We start from the raw sequence: 21682 nt of genomic DNA, 5'->3' as shown, positions 1-21682 counted from the left end.
ATTTTCCAATCAAACCACGATTCTGTGTGATTGACGTTTCAAGACCACCTTACTGCAAATAAATTATCCGGTGCTAGCGAATCACTTTGGACAGTAGGGAGGGCGGTTAACAACCATCAAGTTAAGCTGTGATAAAGAAACAAACACGCTTTTCTTTCTTCTTTGCCTGCATACTGGGGCGAACTCTGGCAACCTAGCTACAGTTTTAATCCCGTTTCTGATATTTTTGAGTAAGGTAAATTTGGAAGGTTTTCGGACGTTTTAGTGAAGGGGATCGTTTTTATGTGCTTGGCATAAAGGCTGTCTCATTGTTGCCGTCTATGATGGCTCGTAACAATTAGCTTGATTCTCTGTTAGACTAGCTAGCTGACTTTAAGAAATTAGCTGGATAACATTTTCCGACAATCTACGTAATTGACACTGTTTTGCTAGCTGGCTAGCTAGCTAAATTTGTTTTATTAATGTTGTATGACCAGACGTTTTGTTGTTAGCTAGTTAACATAGCGTTATGCTAGTAAAATACTTTCAACACAACTATTGGGAAGAAATGTAATTTAATTTGACAATATTAGATAGCTGTATCGCTGTGGTAATACGGCGCGGGGGTCTTGCTACTTAGTTTAGCAAGTTATAACGTGTAGAGCTAGCTAACTTGGCTAACCATGGATGATTTCGTCAACCAGCTACTGCAAGAAATCCGAAATTAGTAATTTTTATACTCTGCAAATGTTTGTGGCGGAGGTAAAATAATTAGAAATAAAATGAGTCGCTTGCCTCGTTGAAGTTTAACGTTAGATGGCTAGCTGGCGCTAGTTCGGTAACCAGAGGATACGTCTAACGTTAATATTGGCTAGCAAGTGTTAGTTATCTCAGTCTGGGCACTTTAATTTTGGAATTCAACGAGGAACGCATCCAGTTTTGCATAGTTGGCTTTGGTCTTTTTGCTAATGTTATGTTGGTATTGGTTATGAATGCTGTTTGAATTTTCTTTGGCCATTAGATAATCGATTTGCCCTCAGACGGCGCTTCTCTTACCTAACCAGCGTGTTTTTCGAAGTTGCATAACGAACGCATGGCAGTGTTGGCTATGTTGACAGTTACCTTACTGTACCGTATTTTGCTGTAATTGTTGAAAAAATAATTTCGTGTGTTTTTCCCACATTTGTGCAAGACACTCAACCGCGGGTAGGAGTTCAGTGTTCTTCTTTTGTCCCTCCCCCCCGACTTGTAGCAGTCCTGTAACGTTTTATTGCCTTGCCTAAAACTAAAGGGTTACAGAGGGTTCTAAGGGTTTGATCTGAAACATGGGTTTATTTGTTAACTTTTCTGTCCTTTTGAATAATAACCATAGTATTTTTGTAATCCAATGTTAATTTAGTTTTGAATTGGGCGTGTTCATGTGGTGTCCCTTTTAGAATGCATGGGAACAGAGGAACTCGCCCTGAACAACACAACCAAGGTCCTCCCAGACATCAGGATGCCCTAGACCACCAGAACAAAGCAACAGATGCTAAGAGCAATGGACAGCATTCAGAAACCGGTGAACCACAAAATTCAAGTAAGTTGATTTGATGTGTGAATCGGTCAGATTTTTCCTCTAGTTTAGTGATCTGCTTTTTCTTATTACAAAAATGTGTGCTCCTCCAGGCACATCCCTGACCATAGATCTACAGAGTTTCAGAAAGCCAGGAGAGAAGGCTTATACTCAGCGCAGCAGACTGTTTGTGGGTAATCTACCGGCTGGGGTGACTGAGGAGGAGGTTGAGAAGCTGTTCTCCAAGTATGGAAAGTCTTCAGAAATTTTCATTCACAAGGACAGGGGCTTTGGTTTCATTAGGCTGGTAAGTCACAGAACAAAATAATTTCTGACTTTAGACTTGTGTACTAGAAATTCCATTTTCCCTTAATCCCTACTTGTTTAACATTTCACTTTTTTTTTTTTTTACCCGCAGGAGTCAAGAACCTTAGCGGAGATTGCTAAAGCAGAGCTTGATGACACGCCTTTCAGGGGCAGGCAACTCCGCGTCCGCTTTGCAACCCATGGGGCAGCGCTCTCTGTAAAGAATCTGCCTCAGTTTCTTTCAAACGAGCTGCTGGAAGAGGCTTTCTCCATCTTCGGTCCGATTGAGAGGGCCATCGTCATCGTGGACGACCGTGGCAGACCCACCGGGAAAGGGATTGTGGAGTACGCCAACAAGCCAGCGGCTAGGAAGGCTCTCGATAGATGTGCCGATGGTGCTTTCTTGTTGACTGCGTAAGTGACTGAGTTTTGTTCTCGGGACAGTCATCTAAAGGTGGCATTATACTTGATAAGAAAGCTAATTTGGGTGAAATCTAGCCACATCTGTCCTTGGTGCCGCAAATGTGTGTCTATTGCATGTTCAAACTGTTTAGTGACACTCTACCAATGCAGGGCACGTATTCAGATTCTGTAGTTGAGAGAACCCATGAGGAATGTGGAAGTGATGTTTGCCACACCGATAAGCACAGAAAACCGCAATGACTGCGGTAAAGGAGCAGAAAGATCCAGAAGATGGACATGGATGATTTCAAAGTCATGTTTGTTTAGCGCTGCAAAAAAATGAAAGAAGAAAGAGAAGATGCAGTATTATTCTGCTCAGTTAGATGATAAAACGAGGTGCTGCCAAAACAGTCACCCATGTGATATTAAATCAGTTGCAGGGAATTGGCGCATTTACGCTAGTGTGTGAACATCTTCATCCACAAACACCTTGCATTATGGTATTTAGTTTGTACAACAAACAAGCCAAAGTTTGTGTCCACAGCAAGTGCTCTCAGCTTAATGGGGGTTGTTTTCAGTTGTAATGGACACTGTTTTAGTAAATCTATGATGTATTCATAAAACCGGACAAACATGGCAAACTGTTCATAAACTCTCATATTCCACCTAAACAGTCCACTAAAATGTGTTTCTGAAAACATTTGCGGCGAGAAATAGACCATGTAATTTCTGAATCTTGGTTCATATTTGATTTGCAACGCCTTGTTTGACAGTGTGTTCCAAGTATCATAAATAATTTGCTTATGGAATACTTTATGCAAATGAGATGGACTCACCTACTCCTCCACCCCAGGATGCATTTTTTCAGAATTGTGTTTAGGTGGAGCCAGGCTGAAATGGCGTAATTACTCTAAGGTAGAGAATGCATAAAAAATAAAAATTCATCAGAGAATGCTCTGAACAGAATAAAATGGCTTTGAAAGAATGCTATTTCAATTGACAATGATAAAAAAAAAAAAAAAAAGATATTTAAACAGTAATAGTTGGTAACAAACCATCCTTCCTAACAGGGTCTCAGCTGAAGACAGTAAGTGGAAAAGCTTGCAGCCCTGTGTAGAACGGTGTCTGTAAGTTGTCAGATTGTAGATTGTCCAGGATTTTGCTGTACGTGCAGCTGAGACAGAAAGAACGGATATTTTAGGGACGTGCATGATGGGTTATAGTCATTATTGAGTCGTTGCTCGTGCCTGTTAAGGAAAAATGTACAAATTACCAACTGTTTACACAGGAAATCTTTTAACAAATGCATGCAAATGAGTCCAATTTGTTATTTAAAAATTGTATTAAATTGTTAATTTACAACTTAATTAAATAGTATTTAATTAAAGCATGAATCATTTTTGAATGTGTTTTCATTGTTCATTGTGCTGTTTTATTCTGAAACCAACAAAATTTGTATCAGCTTTCCCAGGCCTGTGACTGTGGAACCAATGGAACAGTTTGATGAGGATGAGGGTCTACCTGAGAAGATCGTTGCCAAAAACCAGCAGTATCACAAGTGAGTATTAATGATGCTGTTTTATAAAGATAGGAGGACTGATTGGACCTGTGCTTATACAACTGTATTGTGAACACTGTTTGCTTATTTATGGTTTTGCCCTCAAACACTTGAACCCACACCATCCCTGCGCACGTTACTCATTCCAAGAGTGCAAGAACCTCTAGATATAGTTGGCTCTGTCTGCCATCTTGCATGACAGGTTTTTCACTTGCCCCTTTTCCATCCATTTTGTTGGTTCAAATGGGAAACCAGTGTTTTGGAAAAAGAATTCCCCCTTCAGCAGACACTAACACAGGAAAAAACAAAATGCTGATTTCAGAGAGCGGGAACAGCCGCCGCGATTCGCCCATCCGGGGACGTTCGAGTACGAGTACGCCATGCGCTGGAAGGCCCTGATGGAGATGGAGAAGCAGCAGTACGAACAGGTGGACCGGAACATCAAAGAGGCCCAGGAGAAGCTGGAGGCAGAGATGGAGGCGGCGAGGCACGAGCACCAGGTCATGCTGATGAGGCAGGGTGAGTGTGGCCTAGCGTGGCCATGGCAGTGGGGAAGGAAATGGGCCTGGTTAGCCCAGTTGTGTCCTCCCATACGGAAATGTACTGAAGTGCATTGCCAATATGTTGACATATTTTAAAATTTGGCAATAAATGTATTTTGCTGCTGTCTATTTTGTTAGAGTATTACAGTATCTGAAAGCGGCAGGTCTTTGTATATTTGCCCGTATATTGTAAAATTTTTCAATATCGTGATATGTTTTAGAAGGTAGTTTATTTCATTTCAAGGGCTAAGTTGTCATTATAGAAGTTTGTCTCCTGGACATGATTCCCCCCTCCCCGAACTTATACCTGTAACCCTGTTTCCACTCATTGTTATCATGGAGTGTTATGAGTTTGGCTGTGTGCACCCCCCTCTCGGGAGAAATGATTTGGTTTGCACCATTGCTTCTTCTGAGACCGGTCATTTATCAAGGGCTACCACTTCTGCAGGATGTGTGTCAGAGTAGGCTATGAAGGACATTTTCTGTATCCTTGTGTCCATTTCAGAACTACAGAATTTTCAGTCTTTTGCTGAAGGAAAGTCTGTATATGCAGAGGAAAATGGGGCAAATGTTTTTGCCATTAATTTGTTCGTAAGAAGCAACCCATTACCTAGCATTTGACATGCAACCATAGTGTCCTTAGAAAATCAAGAGCACTGTTTGTATTTGGCATATTGCTGGGGAGTCTGCTGATTTTAGGGTTAATCGCCGGATTTTTAATGTACTTCACTTGTTTTTGAGCAGCTTTGTGTATCTGATCGATTTATTCAGTTGGCTCTCTTCAATGTTCAAGGTTCTAATGCAACTTAAACTCACCAAACTCTTCCTAGTAGTTTTAAAAGGAGTGAGAGTACAGAATAATGTTTGAACTGAGCACTGGTTTATAATTTGCATCCCTAATTTATGCCCCAAGATCCAAGGTGCCTGTTAACTGACATGGCTCCCTAAACGCAGCTCAGTGGGCTTTAGTGATTTCTGTGGAGCCACCAGTGCTAAGGCGGTAAGGTTTTGGTGTGATCCCCACCAGACCTGCTGCGGCGTCAGGACGAGCTGAGGAGGATGGAGGAGCTGCACAGCCAGGAGCTGCAGAAGCGCAAGCAGATCGAGCTGCGGCAGGAGGAGGAGCGCCGCCGCCGGGAGGAGGGGATGAGGATGCACAGCGAGGACATGAGGAGGCAGCAGGAGGGCTTCAAGGGCCCCTTCCCTGAGAACGTGAGTCCCTGAGCTCTACCCGACGCTGCCACCAAACGCAAAGCAACCTTTGCCGCACATTGTGAAACTGTGACGCTGAAATATCGTCTGAGAACACAGTGTTGTGTACGACTCATTTAAGGACAAACTGCAATGCATAACAATTTAATTGGGCTCTTTATTAAATTCACATGAATATGGTGGGATTTGGAAAATAATTTGTGCTGTGTGCTAATTGCACTTTGTTTTTCCAGCGGGAGCAGGAGATGAGGATGCACATGGCAGGTAAGTGCACTCCGTTTCGGCCGACTCAGGGCTTGGAACCACAGGGTTGTGGGTTCAATTCCCACGTGAGGAAAGCTGTGTAAGTCACTGTAGATGCGTGTCTAAAAACGCACGTCTGTCATCCACTGGGCTGGTTTGGATCTATAAACTCTGCACTCCCTTGTCATTGAGGTCAAGCGATGGGAATGAACAGAAACTCCAGCGGAGGGAATCCTGCACCCGCAGGAGCTGGAAACATACCAACCGATCCTGTCCCTTTAACGGTAATGTCAGCAGTTGCTAAATTGATTGTGATCAGTGGATTCCTGCGTGTTTGAAATACGGGATGCTAGAAACTTGACAATAAGTAGGGAACTTGGTCTACATGCAATACCATTACCAACAGTGATGTTCACAATAAAATAAAATTTTACCTCTACTTGAGTAACTCAGTATGTTGGTACAGACCAAACCTGTTACATGAGCAGCACTTGTTTTAACGTTTTTATCAATTAAATGCAGTCTTATCTAGAGAAAAGTTTCCCTAAAATTCAGAGCTTAGCTGCTGCACACTATTCAACGGACACACTCCCTGAGCGAGTTTAGTTGCAGTCCTTTAAATCACAAACATGTACAGTGCCTTTTCTGTAAGTACAATAAAAAAATTTAAAAAAAAACTGCTAAAGTGCCTCCGATGTACTTTGTGACTTTATTTTCACTGAAAATATGGCTAATACCACCCTCTTTTTGGAGATTTAGTATTGTTCAATGTCAAACTAGTTCAGACACAATTAGGTGGCATCTTCGAGGAAAATTATATATACTAGTCAATGGTAACATGTCAAAATGAAACCTACCTGCCTCTAACTCTCCTTTTCCTTTATGTTGCCTTTGCATTGATGCTGTGACTCCAGCCCGGAGCAGGAAACCCCATTCCGGGCCAAGCAGGCTTTCCAAGAGGCCCCCCCGGGCCCGCTGATTTTGGCCCTAACAAGCGCCGTAGATTCTGAGGACTCAATTAGATTTTTCTTTTCTTTTTTTTTTTTTTTTTTTTTTTTTTTTAAGAAACTTTCTTTGTACAATATTTTAAATGCAATTTTGGATTTTCTGCTTTTATGTGCCTTTGAAATTGTATGGAACTTATTTGGGATTTTAACTGGGTTGAATTTTGATGTAGGACTACAAAAGCCCAACCCCATCCTCTGGGTTGGAGCATAGTCCATTGTTAAAATGCCTGTGTTCAGCTCTTTTTTTTTTTTTTGTTAATCCAACTCTCCCAACCTTTGTACATTTATATAGGCTTGTTACTTGCATTTTCCTCATGTCTGTTGGTTTCTGGAAAGTAGCTGCTTTTCGTTACATTAAATACATTTTTAAAATAGTTTGTGTTGTTATCTGCATCTGTACATAAAGGCCAAACTGAGATCTGTTGGCTGAAAATATCAGGTGATATAGGGCTTCCACGGATGTATCTGTATTTGGGCAAATCCCACTGAAAAGTCTCTTGAAACAGCATTACAGAAAACCGCATTCATAGACAAGAGTTTTTTTGGAGTTCTTGAGTTTCTGACAGTGTAGATGCTACCATGCTTATTACTGCCCTCCACTGGCAAAATAAATATTAGCTTGTGTATTGGTTCACATCACTAAACATGGGCTTTAGGCCAGTTTTGGTTAACAACTGCAACTTTTCTTTGAGTGAGTTGGAAAAAACCGAAGTCCCTGAATCTGATAGAAACAAAGATACCTTTTCTGCATTATATTTCTGGCACAATAGAAGTATATGCTGATTTGTCTCTGGAGGGCCACAGTCCCATAGCCCGTCAGGGTGTTTTCCTATAATGGAATGCTTTGACACAAACAAACCTTCAAGGTGAATGTTCATAGGCAACTGACTCCCTATAGTGGTTAACATTAGTATATATCTTATTTTAGGTTATAGCCAAAGGTTACAGTACGAGATCAGCTTGATAAGAACATTATGTAGTTTCATTGTTGCCATGTTTATTATAAGACACTTTGGGCAACTAGCTTTTGTATTGAATTCTGTTCTCCCATCAAGATGTCTTCCTCCCTATGGGAACGGCTGTTACTGTTTAGTCACAACTTAGCTAGCTTGGTAATTCACCTCCATTTATTTAAATCAGGGAAAATTAATTTGATACAGCATGCATGCTATCTAGCTACGTGTAGCCAACTTCACTTATAAAAGCGAACAAAGCTGCTAACAAAGACTCCCGTCCTCATCAAGGTTCACTCATAATAAAACATAGCAAACTGCCTAGGCTTCGGTAGTTTACCTGCATTCATTTCAATCAGGGGAACTTGAATTCACTACAGCATGCATGTGATCTATCTACATGTAGCCAACTTCACTAACAAAGTTAATAAAGTTTCTAATCAATGGCTTCATAAACATTCAATTCACAGGTTGTAGTGAAAATGAAAATGACACTAAATGAATATTTGCTAAACTTTCAACATAATATTTCATTACATTACATTTCAAACCATTCTCCTCAGATATATTACATATATATGTAATATGAGATTACATGTTATTTGGCAGACACTTTTATCCAAAGTGAGGCAAAATAACTGCATACTGGTGGTTGTTGTAACAACTACAGAACACAGGTCAGATAAGGTAGCACAATTCACATTAAGCACCAGTTATCCATAGCCATTAACATACACATATGATGTTGCATTTGAGAAAATAAAGAAGCTAATATTTGGATAGGCTACAGATAGAGTATAGAGTACACACACATACACACATATACTGCATAATTTTTTTTAAATTCATAGAATGGTCAAATATAAAATAGTGAGTGTTCACCTAAAGAAATGGATGCCTGGAGAAGCTTGTGCTTGATCATCAAGCAGGACCACAAAAAATAAACACAGTGCACAGTTCTGTGAAATTGGGGTCATCGCTAATCCAAAAGAAAAAAAACATACTTCCACAATGATGCTGAAACCAAGGCACTAAAAATCCCACCATTTCTCCTACATTTTCTATCCATATAAACTGTGCAGCTGCTGTGCTGTGCCAATGATTACTGTTCACATTGTATGTACGAGGAGGAAAAAGTCTAAATCATAATTCAATTGCAAGTATATAATCTCAGAACCATGGCACAGCAGAGATTTTATTGTGAGTAGTTGGTAATATTTAAAAGGCATTTCTTTTTACACCAGCACCACAACAGGAACTTTGCTGTGTGTTTCGGTTGAGTTTGGTTTCTAACTGGTTCTCCAGAATTTCATCTTTCGGCCTTGCACGTTCAAGAATTTCATCTGGTTGTTGTTTTTCCATGAGAGCTTCCACAATACATCTGTTGAAAAAGAGAAATAATTAAAATGAACATTTTTAAATTAAAGTTTTTAATAGGATGCCCAACAAAAGCAGAACAGAAGTTGTGCATACCTGACTGTTTCTTCAATGTGTATGTTTTCCTTAACTGATATCTCCTTCCATGCAATAAATTGAAGTAACCTGGAAGTGTCCTCTATCTCTTGACTTGACACAGCATGTTCTGTGAGGTCACTCTAGAGAAAATATGATTAAATTGACCCACACAACTATTGACACCACTTGCAAAAGAGCATGATAAATACTTATTTCATATACACACTTCACAAGCATGGAAAATTGTTACCTTATTTCCCAGAAGAATGCAAGGTATTGGAAGTCCATTTCCACTCAGTATCACATCATCCACAGTTTTCTTCAGTAAGGTGCTATATTGAAAGGATTTCTGACTGGTCAAATCAAACATTATGATACAAGCATGTGCATCTTTATAAAAGGCTCTTGTAAACGGCAAGGTATCCTCTTGTCCTGAAAGATGAGAGGAGACTGAAATAAAAGTAAAGTAGACAATTTCTCGAATGTACTGTAGTTGGCAAATGCAACATGAAAAACTGGCTATTTCATTAGTGGCTGAGCGACCAGATATGACCAGCCATAAATGGTACTCTTTTATCGTTGAGAATAAAAATGTATACCGTACCATACCGGTCTGTGTACCTCAGCATACCTTTCACTGTTGCCACTGTATACTGAGGGCTTAACTCAGCATATTTTCATGAAGAACCTGCACTTGGACTGTCATTTGCTGAACTACAAGTGCTGTCACACAGTTACATGGTCTTTCTATCCAATAGTGCTAGTCTTAACATTTGTAACGTTTTCCTTTTCCTAACATTCTTGAGACATCCCAGTATTTGACTTTTTTCAATGCTGTGTTAATTTTAAAGATTCAATTAATTAAATATTAATTTAATACACTATTTGAATTATTAATTATTCCATACCTTCTATATCCCAAAACTGCAGCCTCATGGTTTGTTCACTGGACCATTCAATTGTTTTCATAGCAAAGTCCACTACATAATGAGATAAACATAACAGTTAATTTTCTTTTTCAGAATCAACCTTTGTGGGTAGAAATTCACAAGATTCCCAGTGCTTTTACAAATAACAGTCTTTTTTTTTAGAAAACAAAATATACCCATTGAATTGGACCCTTTGTTTTTGCACACAGTTTTTCATTCCATGGTCATGATTATCTAAGTACCACATATATTTTCCAATTATCTTTGCACATGTAGTTATCCCAGGGGTGCAAAAGAGGACTGATACATTTCAGGATTTTCTGCGATAAAGCTAACAAGCCCAAGGCATGCCAATACAGTGGGGAAAAACATTGCTAACTGAATAGCAAAATAAAATTTTTGCTATTATAAAATTTATTAAAATGTATTTAATTATAAAACGTCATTCTACCATCAGTGCTAAATATGGGATAAATATACAATAATTGGTTATCCATGTAAAGATATCGCTTTCAAGATTCAGTGGTCATTTATTGTCTTGAACAATCCATTTGAGAAATAAACACGCAAATAGAAAGCGGGAGTAGGTATTTACAATAAGTCACGCACAAAACTTGCTATTTACACCAGTGCAACTTTTTTCAGTTTGTTGTGGTTTGATTGACAACTGTTTTATCCAGTAGAGGACAGTACAAGCTTTCCAAAGGTGCATGGCAAGTTTCCATTGAAATTTTAAGCATTTTCATGTAATAGAATTATGCTTTACTCTACATTTACATTAATATCTTGTAGTATTTTTGCTTAGATTTTTTTACTGTGATAAAAAAAAATCTAAGTGATAAATACTAATGCCTAAAATGTATTTTTCCTAATATTCTTTTCCCATAATTAGTGCTCGTGCATAACATATGGCCATTCTGGGCCTTTGTTTCACTACATCAAGTCTCATTAAGCAGTCTCACATTAAGCAGAAATAATGCTTACCAGACAAAAAAAATGTTATTTAAATCATATTTCCATCCCATCATGACTGCATGGGCTCTCCATCCCTGTCCTAGTAGATATGCAGCCATATTCTACTCCTGGCGGCGTCCCACAATACATAGCACTGGCACTTACTCACTGTCTGGTATATTGCAAATCCCTTAACTGCTGTTTCCACCCTCTTCCCCACGCTGCCGGCGGGGCTCTTGCCCCAACCCTCGAGAGTGCTTCGAGAGTCGTCTGGTCTCCCCCACCTCTGCGGTCCAGCCCCTCCTTCGTCATTGCCTCCACCCTGCCCACATCTGCCGCCACCTGCTGTTCCCCATCACCGCCACCTGGCCCCACCCATCATCTGAGCCACATCACTTATCATATCTTCTGCATAAACTGGCTGACATGCTGGTCACCAGTCGGCACCCTGAGCCGACCAGAGGAGGATGGGTTTCCCCCTTGAGCCTGGTTCCTTCCAAGGTTTCTCCCCATCTGCCACAGGGAGTTTTTCCTTGCCACTGTTGCCTTAGGCTTGCTCCTGTGGGGGTTTAGGCTAGGGCTGTCTGTAAAGCGTATTGTGACAACTGTTGTAAAATACGCTATATAAATAAAATTTGATTGATTGAGTGATTGATCCTCTTGACCACAGATAGTAATCATCAAAAGCTTCGATGGCAAAAGCTCTTAATTTCTCAGCATTTAGTCTCATTAAGCATTGTCTTGTTAAACTGTATCGAATAACAATTTGGCAGGTAAAGGTTAATAAATTACACACCAGAAGCTACTTTTACACGTATTTGACGGTTGACATTTTCAGAACCTGGAGCACAAACTGTAAAGCAAAGAGACAGATATACATACCGCCAATGGTGGTTTTGTACCCTTCACTGAAAACGCCATTAACATAATGTTGTACAAAAGATGTTTTACCCACTTTTGACCGACCAATAACTAATATCTTGAACAAATGATCTGAAGGCATTGCTTTAGTTTTAACATCCTTATAAAAGTTTCTGTTTCATAGCTTCTGTAGATAATTATTCAAGTTGAAACTGAGACAGTTCTTACCACTGACTGGACTTACTACAAGAGCAGACGACTGACTGTAAGCAAGCAGTTAACAATTAATTCCAAAGGTCACTGCCGTTCCCCTTCCTTCAAAAAGAATTGCAACGTAATCATATACCCATAAAAATGTAGCCATATTTCAGGATTTTTCTTTATTTTTTTACTGTCACACAGTTACAGCCATAATGTGACAAGAAACTGTACAGGTGGAGGGGCTGTTAGGGCTTTTTTACAAAAAGCATAATGGGTTGTAGCAGTGGTTTAAATCCAATCACTTCACACTGACAGTGCTTGTAGTTGGCGGGGGCAGCTCTAGCAGGGCAGAAATTTGACAAACAAACTTATAGGAAAGGTGGCATCCTACGACAGTGCCACGTTGAAAGTCACTGAGCTCTTCAATATGACCCCTTCTACTGCAAATTTTTGTCTATGGAGAATGCATGACTAAATGGTGGATTTTATCCACCTGTTACCAATCGGTGTGGCTGAAGTAGCCAAACCCACTAATTAGAAAGGGTGTCCACATACTTTTGGCCATGTAGTATATTTGAGCCCTCTAAGACTTGAGTCTGAAATCATTGCACTGAAGTTTTCTCCATCATTTCAGATGACAGCATTACCATCAATATAGGGAACTGTGGGTCATCTTCCTAATGTATAAAGTTTTAGATATTCACTGGTGCTTAAATTTTCCATATTCGTGAACCCATATGATGCACAAGCTTATGCAATGTTACAAATATTAGTTAACTGGATTGGTAAAATTAGGTGTGACTAATAAATGTATAAGTACAGTTAGAAAGTGCTCAAAAGTGCAGAAACAGCTGGAAAGATCCAAAGTTTTGTGATTTTTTTAAACATCTCTTTTTACATCATGCACCAATAAATTACATAAGGAAAAGGTACCATGACACTAAAGAATTAGTAAAGCACCAGAAGATATCCGAAATTGTGTCGGGGAAGGTAAAGAATTACAAGTTACAAAAAGCAATTCAGACTTCACTTGTTTATTCTAGAAAGCAGTTTGCCAAGAAAAATGAAAATGGACTGTCTTTTCATAGAAGAAAATATTAATCAATAGAAAGCAGGCTCCAAGAGAAGGTAAGGAGTTTTTTTGTGAGAGATGATGTCACCCAATCAACCAGGACTATGTTGCTCAGGCTCGAGGGAGATGCATTCAGTGGGCCACTGAACTTTGAGAAAGGAGGAAAAAACAAAGAATGTTTCAACCAGTAAGAATGACCGTGAGAAAAGAGATGAGAGTTCTCCATATAAAATGATTGCTATGTTTTCCAAGGCATCAGTTCAACATCCATGATGGAGAGCTAAGAATAATATGAAATCAAATTAATGTTTGATACACATAGATTTTGCTGAAAACTATTGATGTAAATTGTCTGCAGAGATCCAAGCAATCCACTTTGCATCCTCTCAGCAGCAGACAACTGTGCATACTGGAACACTTCATGTGGGTGGAGAGGACAAACATTTGTGCTTCACAACCATTTCAGCTTCAAAGGAGAAAAGTCCATTGGCTATAGTGCTGTGACAAAGTATTTTCCCTCTTCCTGATTTATTCTATTGTTGTATATTTGTCACACTGAATGGTTTCAGATCTTTGGACAAAATGTAATATTAGACCTAGGGAACCTGAGTAAACACAAAACATGTTTTTAAAAGTTATTATTCCATTTATTTGATGAAAAATCTTATTAAATACCCATATCACCCATGTGAAAAAGTAATTGCCCCCTTAAACTTAATAACTGGTAGCACCACTTTTAGCAGCAATAACTGCAACCAAACACTTCCTATAATTTGATATCAGTCTTTCACATTCCGGAGGAATTTTAGCACATTCTTATTTGCAGTATTGCTTTAATTCAGACAAATTGGAAGGTTTTCAAGCATTAACTGCTAATTTCAGGTCCTGCCACAGCATCTCTATTGGGTTCAAGTTAGGACTTTGACTAGGCCACTCCAAAACCTTAATTTTGTTTCTTTTCATCCATTGAGATGTAGAATTGCTTTTGTGTTTTTTGAATCAATGTCTTAATGCATAACCCAATTACACTTCAGGTTCAGCTCATGGACAGATGACCAGACATTCAAATGACCTGACTGAGAGTTTTCTGATACAGAGCAAAATGAGTGGTTCCTTCAATAATGGCGAGTCATCCAGATCCTGATACAGCAAAGAATCCCCACACCATCACACTAACATGATCATGTTTGACTGTTGGTATGATGTTCTTACTGTGGAATGCTGTATTTGCTTTACACCATACATAATGGGACCCGTGTCATTCAAAAAGTTCCACTTTTGACTAATCTGTTCGTAGAACATAATCTAAATTTTGGAACTACATGTCATACCTACATGTCATACAAAAGACCAAATTCCTACATGGCCGTAACATTCATGAGGCAGGCCAATGCAGAAACAAATTATTTTTACGTACAGACGAACAACTAATACAAGTAGGCTATGCGTCAAGAGGGGGCGCCGTTTACTAAAAATCGCTGTAAAGTGGGCGTTTATCATGTGTTTAACCATTAATGACAGTTACACACTGACATTAACATCCATCGTTCACCAATCATGGACGAAAAACTGATGGCAGATGATTTGTTTTAGGTTTATATACGTCGCACTGTAAAGAGTACATGGGTGGCACTGTATAAATTGCCAAACGTCATGCTGATGGATTTCTTAATCTTAGTCCTGCATGGCCTCGATTCAAAACGTGTTAGCTGCCGCAACTACACTATCAAGAGCTTCTATCCACAATCAGCCCAATATTACAGACAAACACACAATACTCTATATATATCCATAATTCACAGTTGCGCCTACTGACATTGGACACAGAAAAGAAAAGAAAAAACATCACTGGCTTCTGGACGTTTTATAATAGGACCTTACTGCTGCTAATTAGCTATTCATTTTCAAATAAAAGAATGTAAGTTAAGCACTGTGACCCATGTGAAATGTGCTTAATGAACTTATTAATTACGGTGGAACAAATAGACCTACTTCGAAGCGCAAATAATAATAACACTAATAATAATAATAATAATAATAATAATAATAATAATAATAATAATAATAATAATAATAATAATCGTTTATATGCCTAGATTTTCAGTTTGAATCAGGATGCACCGCTTCCCAATGGCAAGGATATGCTGTGGCAACTTGGTCCACAAGTGAATGACAAGACATTAGCACATATCACGTGACTAAACGAAGGACGCACGAATATGCCCGGCAGTTCGAACCATTCAGCAAGGTGATGAGCGTTCTTAAAAGAATAGCCTACATAAAAAAGACTGCATTAGGGAAATATACTGACTGTTATGGAATCTCCAGCTGACTTTATGAGCGTGGATTTTGATTTCTCTCTCAACTTCTTTTAAGAAAGCACTGCTGCTAACTTGGAAGTCACAAGGGAGAAGAAATGCAATGACGAGAATACTCATTTACTTTTAATTACACGTTTAAATGTTGTGATAAACACGTAGATGCCTTGGTTTTCATTCGAATACAAAAACATTTCAGCAGCCGGATATAATGAATGAATGGAAATACACGGAATGCTCCACGCTATTGAAAAGGATACGAAGGATATTCAACAACAGAGAAATAACTGAATTATACTAATATACTTGTAATTAGAGCGTGTATTAAATTACGCTTATTTGGGAAATCGCCGACTTATATCTATGCCTATTCTGACCAGTAGCCTAGGCTATAGGAGATAGCCTGTGCAATTATAATACATGGCAAAAGTTACCTGTTTTCGGATTGATGCAAGAAAACTGTTTTAATGTTCTGTTTCGGGCGAAAAGGTATTGATGGGCTGTTATATTTATCGAGAATATGGAGTCTGAGGTGAACATGAGCTGTATCGATTGTTTATCCCACGCTCCGAATCAAAGTAGCCTCACAGCGCAAAGTGCATCTGCCGGGGTGACAACAGCGCTAGCCAGCGTGCTGATCTTCACCATCGTTGTCGACATCCTCGGAAACCTGCTTGTCATTTTATCAGTGTTCAGGAACAAGAAGCTCAGGAATGCGGGTAAGACTCGTTATGGTGAATGATTTAAAGTTGCGTATTTCCATTTCCACGCAATATGAATTAGCTTATATTAGCCTAGCGTTTAGGTTCAATTTAAATATTGAACATATTGCTTGCTTCGATTTAAACATTGGACATAGTTGCTTGGAAATCGAAAAATAATTACGCAGGTTATTGTTTTGTTTTTTAAATACGGTTTTACCATAAAACGGTTAAAGTTGCTCAATTTTAGAAAAAGCACTGACAAGAGTGATATGTTCAGACGGCTACATAAATCCACAAATGATTTCCGCATTCAGAACGAACTAGACTGTTATAACCTACCCCAAAAAACCTGAAAGAATGTTGTGCATTCGTTTCATGTCAAATCGAATACCATTTTGACATGACTCTTGACTTCATTCTTTCTTCTCCATGGACATAGACTTGCACGACTTTTCCCACAGTACTAATACAGGCTAGCTATATGTGTGTTTTTAATTGAACATGGTGAAGAGCACATCAAAACAACGCCTGTATCATATTTGTCATTAACGTAATAAAGTGAAATACGTAAGGTGATATTTTAAAAAAACCTTTAATGGCAATTGAGCAGTCTATGTTCTAGAGCTGTGTTGCTGAACTTTAAATTCCATTCAATATTTAATTAAATATGAAATTCTTCTTGCCTACATTAGAGTTATGTTTGTCTCAGGGTTGAAATGAAGTTCATGTAAGGGTAATCTTCCAAAAAAAATTACACACACATATATATATATATATATTAAAGTAGCCTACCACACAGGTGAGGTAAATGGGCACAAATAGCTTCACTAAATATCACCGTTTATTGATCATATTTACATGTGTTTTACATTTACATTTACACATTTACAATTCTACCAAATTTGCAGTGTTGTGCTGGCCAAGTGTACATATGTTATTAGTCGTATTTTGTGTGGCAAAATATGGACCATTATCATAAATATGAACCAAGGGTTTCATTTTATGATTTTTGCATGGTTTAGTCACAGATGGACACTAAGAATGGGATATTCAAAGCATGAGTTGAAATATGATGGTTTTTTTGAAGCCAAAAAAAATGAAATGCATGAACCTCAATGGGTAATCATGCATATTAGATGACTGCATAAGCAGGAATAAAAAGTAATCCATGTACAGAGTCCTGGGCATCCATCCTGTGTAATGCTGCTGCTACTTGTCACTCAACATGTCATGGAGCACTTCTCTGGAGATTCCCACATTCCTATTTTCAGTGTTGTGACAATGCTACATAAAAGTCCCATTTGTGTTACAGTTTCAGGCGTGAAACACAGACTTTGATCCTGTGCCTAAAATGACTTTGCTGTTTTATTCTGGTCTTCAAGGTTTTAAGTCTGTGACGTAGAGCAACAAAGGATTTGCTGAAGGGACATTATAAAATGTGAATGTCTTCAACTGGCAGGATGCAAGAGTGTATGGTGTGTGGCATTTGAATAACAATTTCATTAAACTTGTGAGTTTGTCAGAGCGATAACAAAACAACTTTCTTTCCATTTAAACTGATATTACTAGCATTTTAAACCTGTAAACCCTTTTAAACACTATTTCGCTATTATGTGTAGCATAAAGTATGTAAGGACAAATTTTAACTTTGAATTTCTAAAACAATGATGTCCACCAACATTTACCACAGGTGAAAGCATGTGCCACTGTGCCAAGGACAACACCTGGAATGCAGACACCTTGTGTATTGTGAGGATAAATTAATGGAGAGGTTACCAGAGGAACCGTGATTGATATAAAATAACCCTTACCACTGTGGTCTCCTGAATATATGTGGCTACAGATGGAGTCAAAGATTACTCAGATACTGTGCACAGCCTGTGTTTGTGGTGAACACTGACCAAGTCACTTATTGATTTATGTATATTATGTGACCTGTAAACTTCCTTTTGTGAAAATTTGCAATACGAATGGTAAAAAAAAAAAAAGTAAGCCATGTCAAGGGTAAGTCCAACAATCAACACTTTCAGGGGATAATGTAAGGCAGCAAGGAGTGAATTTCCATTTATTGCTGGAATAAAACAGCTTCCAATCTGTGTGCATGAGTACGTGTGCCTGCAATACAGTTCACAGCACCACCAGTACAATCCTGCATGTTAGCATGTCATTCACAAGACGGTTTATCTCAAGACATGACTGGATGATTCAGTGCCTTTATTGTCAACCAGAAGTGCTATATTTAGCATGGCAGGGCGCTAATACGTATAGCTAATGTTCTATTGTGTATAAAGCATCAAAATCCTCTTTGGAACTAGACGTAATGAGCTGGAAATGGTAGTTGTGGTTTTGGCCAAGTACTGCATGTTCTGCCCTGTTTCTTCCTTTTCAGGAAGGCTTTATTATAATTTTTCAGTTTTGTAGACATATGCAGGAGCAAAGTTTGGCTCATTTCCAAACTTCAATGTAGTCTTTGAAAGTACTGTCGGAATTATGTGGGTAAGCAGCCCTCCTTTGAAAGTTAAATAATGCAAACCAATGGAATGCCCACACGATTCAATTTATTTCCATGGAATCAAAGTCAGGACTGAAAATATGAAGCAAACTTAACCAAAGAGCTTATCAGGAAGAAAAGCTGGAAGTGACTGGCGTAGCCGCCTCAGTCACCAGATTTAAACCCCATTGAACATGCTTTTCGCTTGCTCAAAAAGAAAGTGAAGTCCAAAATTCCAGAGAACACAAGGCATCTGAAAGAGGCAGTGGTAAAAGCTTGGCAGAGCATCTCAGAGGATTACATCATGAACCTTATGATGTCCATAAATCGCAGACTTGATGCAGTCATCAAATGTAAGGGGTATGCAATGAAATATTAACCTTGTACGTCATTATATTTGTTAATACTTTGTCCCAACACTTATGCTGGCTTGAAATGGGAGGACTTTGAGTGGCATTGTTGTAATATAGTTCAATATATATTATACAGAAGTAGACAGAAAATAGTTGTAAACATTCTGAATTTTGTCCTCAGTCATTGTTTGATTTGAAATAAAAATATAATTAGTACAGAAGAAAAACAGAAGGTTTGACTTTTTTAATATTTTTGCATATATCTCAATGTATAAAGCCCCTTTCAGACAGGCATATTAACCCATAAATGTTCCTGCAATTTTCACTGTCAGCGTCATGTAAACGTCATGACGTTCCTCTAAATTGCCAGGTCAGGACCAAGTTAAGATTTAGGGAAATCTTCTGGCATGTTTCTAGTGCGAACAAAAGCAGAAACATTCCCGGATAAAGCAGGCAAAAGCGTAATGACATTGTTATGTAAGACTTTTTGACTGTTTTTTGGCACAATTTCTCTTATAAATATTTTGCTGAATCTGTCCTCTCAATCTCATATACAAATATTAGACTTTGCACATAGGAGATATTGGAGCTGCACTGAGTTGTTTTTGTGAGGGCAAACTGAACATTTATTTTAGGCATGGAATAAACATTGTCATTGTACTTGCTTGACTAGTCTATTGTAAGAACACCAGTGCAAAATTGACATCATTGACTCACACATTACTTATGTGTTATGCAATAGTTCTCACTGATAAACATCTGGCTCTTCTAGTTTAAAGTTGCTTTCCTACCCAATGTAGCAAGCTGGCTTGTGCCACATACAGTATCAATGGCCGATATAACTTGCCTAACATAACTATTCTTGACTATGTTGGCTTCTATCATTTTGGACGCTTTTATAATTGGGATCTTTCATATTGTACATCTTTTGGATAAGATTAAATGAAAGTCATGTAATCTAACTCTAAATCTTCACCACTTAATTAAAATTAAGTTGCAAATAGAAGTTGTGGATCAGTACAAGAAAATTGATGGAAAAAAGAACGATATATCCAAACTCAGCATTTTCTTTTTATACATATTTAAATCCCTTATGAATGTACTAATGAATGCGATATTACATGGTACATTTCAGTGCAGGGCTGCCCAACCCTGTTCTTGGAGATCTACCTTCTTATAGATTTTCATTCCAGCCATAAGAAAGCACACCTCATTCAACTGCTAGAGATCACATTGAACAGCTAACTACTAGAATGGTGTGCCAAGTTAGGGTTGAAATGATATCCAGGAACAGGGCTGGGCAGCCCTGTTTTAATACAATGAGGTTATAGAGTATAGCGAGCATAGAGTTAAGATTAGCAGTTTTTGTATAACATTACAGAAATTATGTTATCTATGAAGACACCCTTTTTATCATTTGCCATTATTGTGATTTATAAATCCTAACCATTTGCATGCCATTAAGGTGATCCATAAAACCTGACTGTGTCAATAAAAGAATTATACTTGAGTCAGCAGTTTTAGGCAGGTGGAGATATAGCAAGTATATCATAAATCACTGGAAAATGTATTATTTGATGTTTCTTATTTGTAAACATGGGAAAAATAGCAGGACATTGTTTAGAGGAGTGGTCAGTTCGCCCTCGTGGAGGAAAGCAGAGACTGTTACTGATAGAGTTTGGATCACAGTGCAGAATCTGCCATGGCAGGGAGTCAAGCCCTCACTTACAGGGGGGATTTACATGCCAGAGGCTGCTGTCCTCCACCAAGGCACAAAAGCAGGTGCCTTTAAATGGAATGGAAGCTGACACTCTGATTGGTTTATTGCATTTTATGTGAAAGACACACCTATTAATTAATTAAGCTCAGCTCTTGTGAACCATGCGCCGTACTCTGCGCTCAAACAATCCACCGTTAAACAAGAAAAAGCGGACCTGGCCACGCCCTAAATGCATTTGCTGTACATTCTGTAGGGGAAAACACCTCTACGAATTGCAGAATAGTGAGGATAATTAAAACGTGTATGTTTAAATAATACTCTCAAGTAGGCACCAAGGAATGCAGGTGTGTGTCTAGTCACGTGTGAGTTCACCAGCACAAGTGGGGCAAGGAACAAAAGCTCCTCTGATGGACAGAAATTATGAATCCCTTTAGCATGTGCTGCTAAACCTGGTCTGGAAATCAGGGGAATGGCATGGAAAAAAAGGCTACTGGAGTTAGTTACGTCTAGCTAATTTCAGCATACTCAGTCTAAATATATGAGACCATATATCGAATGAGTATATGTTAGTGCATGAGAGATCACATGCACAGATCTCAGTTAAAAGGAAGGTGGACTGTAAGCTAATGTTAGTATCAGTGTATATACGTGAGCTATGCGCGCTAGGCGGCTGTCGCGATTTAACAAGGGACGTTATATCATCTAAAAACAACATTACATACAATCAGTAACACAATCCATTGAAAGAAAAGAACAAACAGAAGTTTTCTAAGCTAGTTACATTGCATTTTTGTTATACCTAGTTAATGCCTGGATGTTTGTCAGTCTTACTGTGGGGGTGCAGATGGTTCTTTGTGGTGCTGGCTT

At 38.7% G+C, this 21682-nt stretch overlaps 3 protein-coding genes across 4 annotated transcripts in view; 2 read left to right on the top strand and 1 right to left on the bottom strand.

The window, feature by feature from the left end:
- Positions 1–75: 75 nt before the first annotated feature.
- Positions 76–7178, top strand: LOC135262950 (non-POU domain-containing octamer-binding protein-like). Of its 2 annotated transcripts, none has more exons than XM_064350415.1 (10): positions 76–235; positions 1416–1558; positions 1648–1841; positions 1953–2254; positions 3705–3800; positions 4123–4319; positions 5370–5554; positions 5788–5818; positions 5990–6081; positions 6712–7178. In XM_064350415.1, the coding sequence occupies exons 2-10, from the start codon at positions 1417–1419 to the stop codon at positions 6805–6807; spliced, it is 1335 nt and encodes a 444-aa protein (XP_064206485.1). In that variant the 5' UTR covers positions 76–235; position 1416; the 3' UTR covers positions 6808–7178. The 2 variants fall into 2 exon arrangements, with proteins under 2 accessions (XP_064206485.1, XP_064206486.1); XM_064350416.1 differs by having other exon boundaries at positions 92–230.
- Positions 7179–8922: 1744 nt separating this feature from the next.
- LOC135262951 (ras-related protein Rab-7L1-like) lies at positions 8923–12212 on the bottom strand. Its single transcript, XM_064350417.1, has 5 exons — positions 11978–12212; positions 10121–10192; positions 9463–9662; positions 9231–9352; positions 8923–9138 (listed from the first exon to the last, which is right to left on the bottom strand). Exons 1-5 carry the CDS (start codon positions 12096–12098, stop codon positions 8976–8978), a joined length of 678 nt encoding a protein of 225 aa, XP_064206487.1. The 5' UTR covers positions 12099–12212; the 3' UTR covers positions 8923–8975.
- A 3265-nt stretch (positions 12213–15477) lies between these two features.
- The window catches only part of mtnr1c (melatonin receptor 1C), a 28919-nt gene continuing 22714 nt past the window's right edge, over positions 15478–21682 (top strand). Inside the window, exon 1 of the mRNA XM_064350414.1 lies at positions 15478–16266. Within this exon, the coding sequence (XP_064206484.1) occupies positions 16068–16266 (199 nt within the window). The 5' untranslated portion in view covers positions 15478–16067. The remainder of the gene's footprint in view (positions 16267–21682) is intronic.

Source organism: Anguilla rostrata, chromosome 9, assembly GCF_018555375.3.
Source record: "Anguilla rostrata isolate EN2019 chromosome 9, ASM1855537v3, whole genome shotgun sequence".
Classification (NCBI taxonomy): domain Eukaryota; kingdom Metazoa; phylum Chordata; class Actinopteri; order Anguilliformes; family Anguillidae; genus Anguilla; species Anguilla rostrata.
The sequence above is the reverse complement of the archived record's forward strand: the minus strand, read 5'-3'. Positions and strand labels throughout refer to the sequence as shown.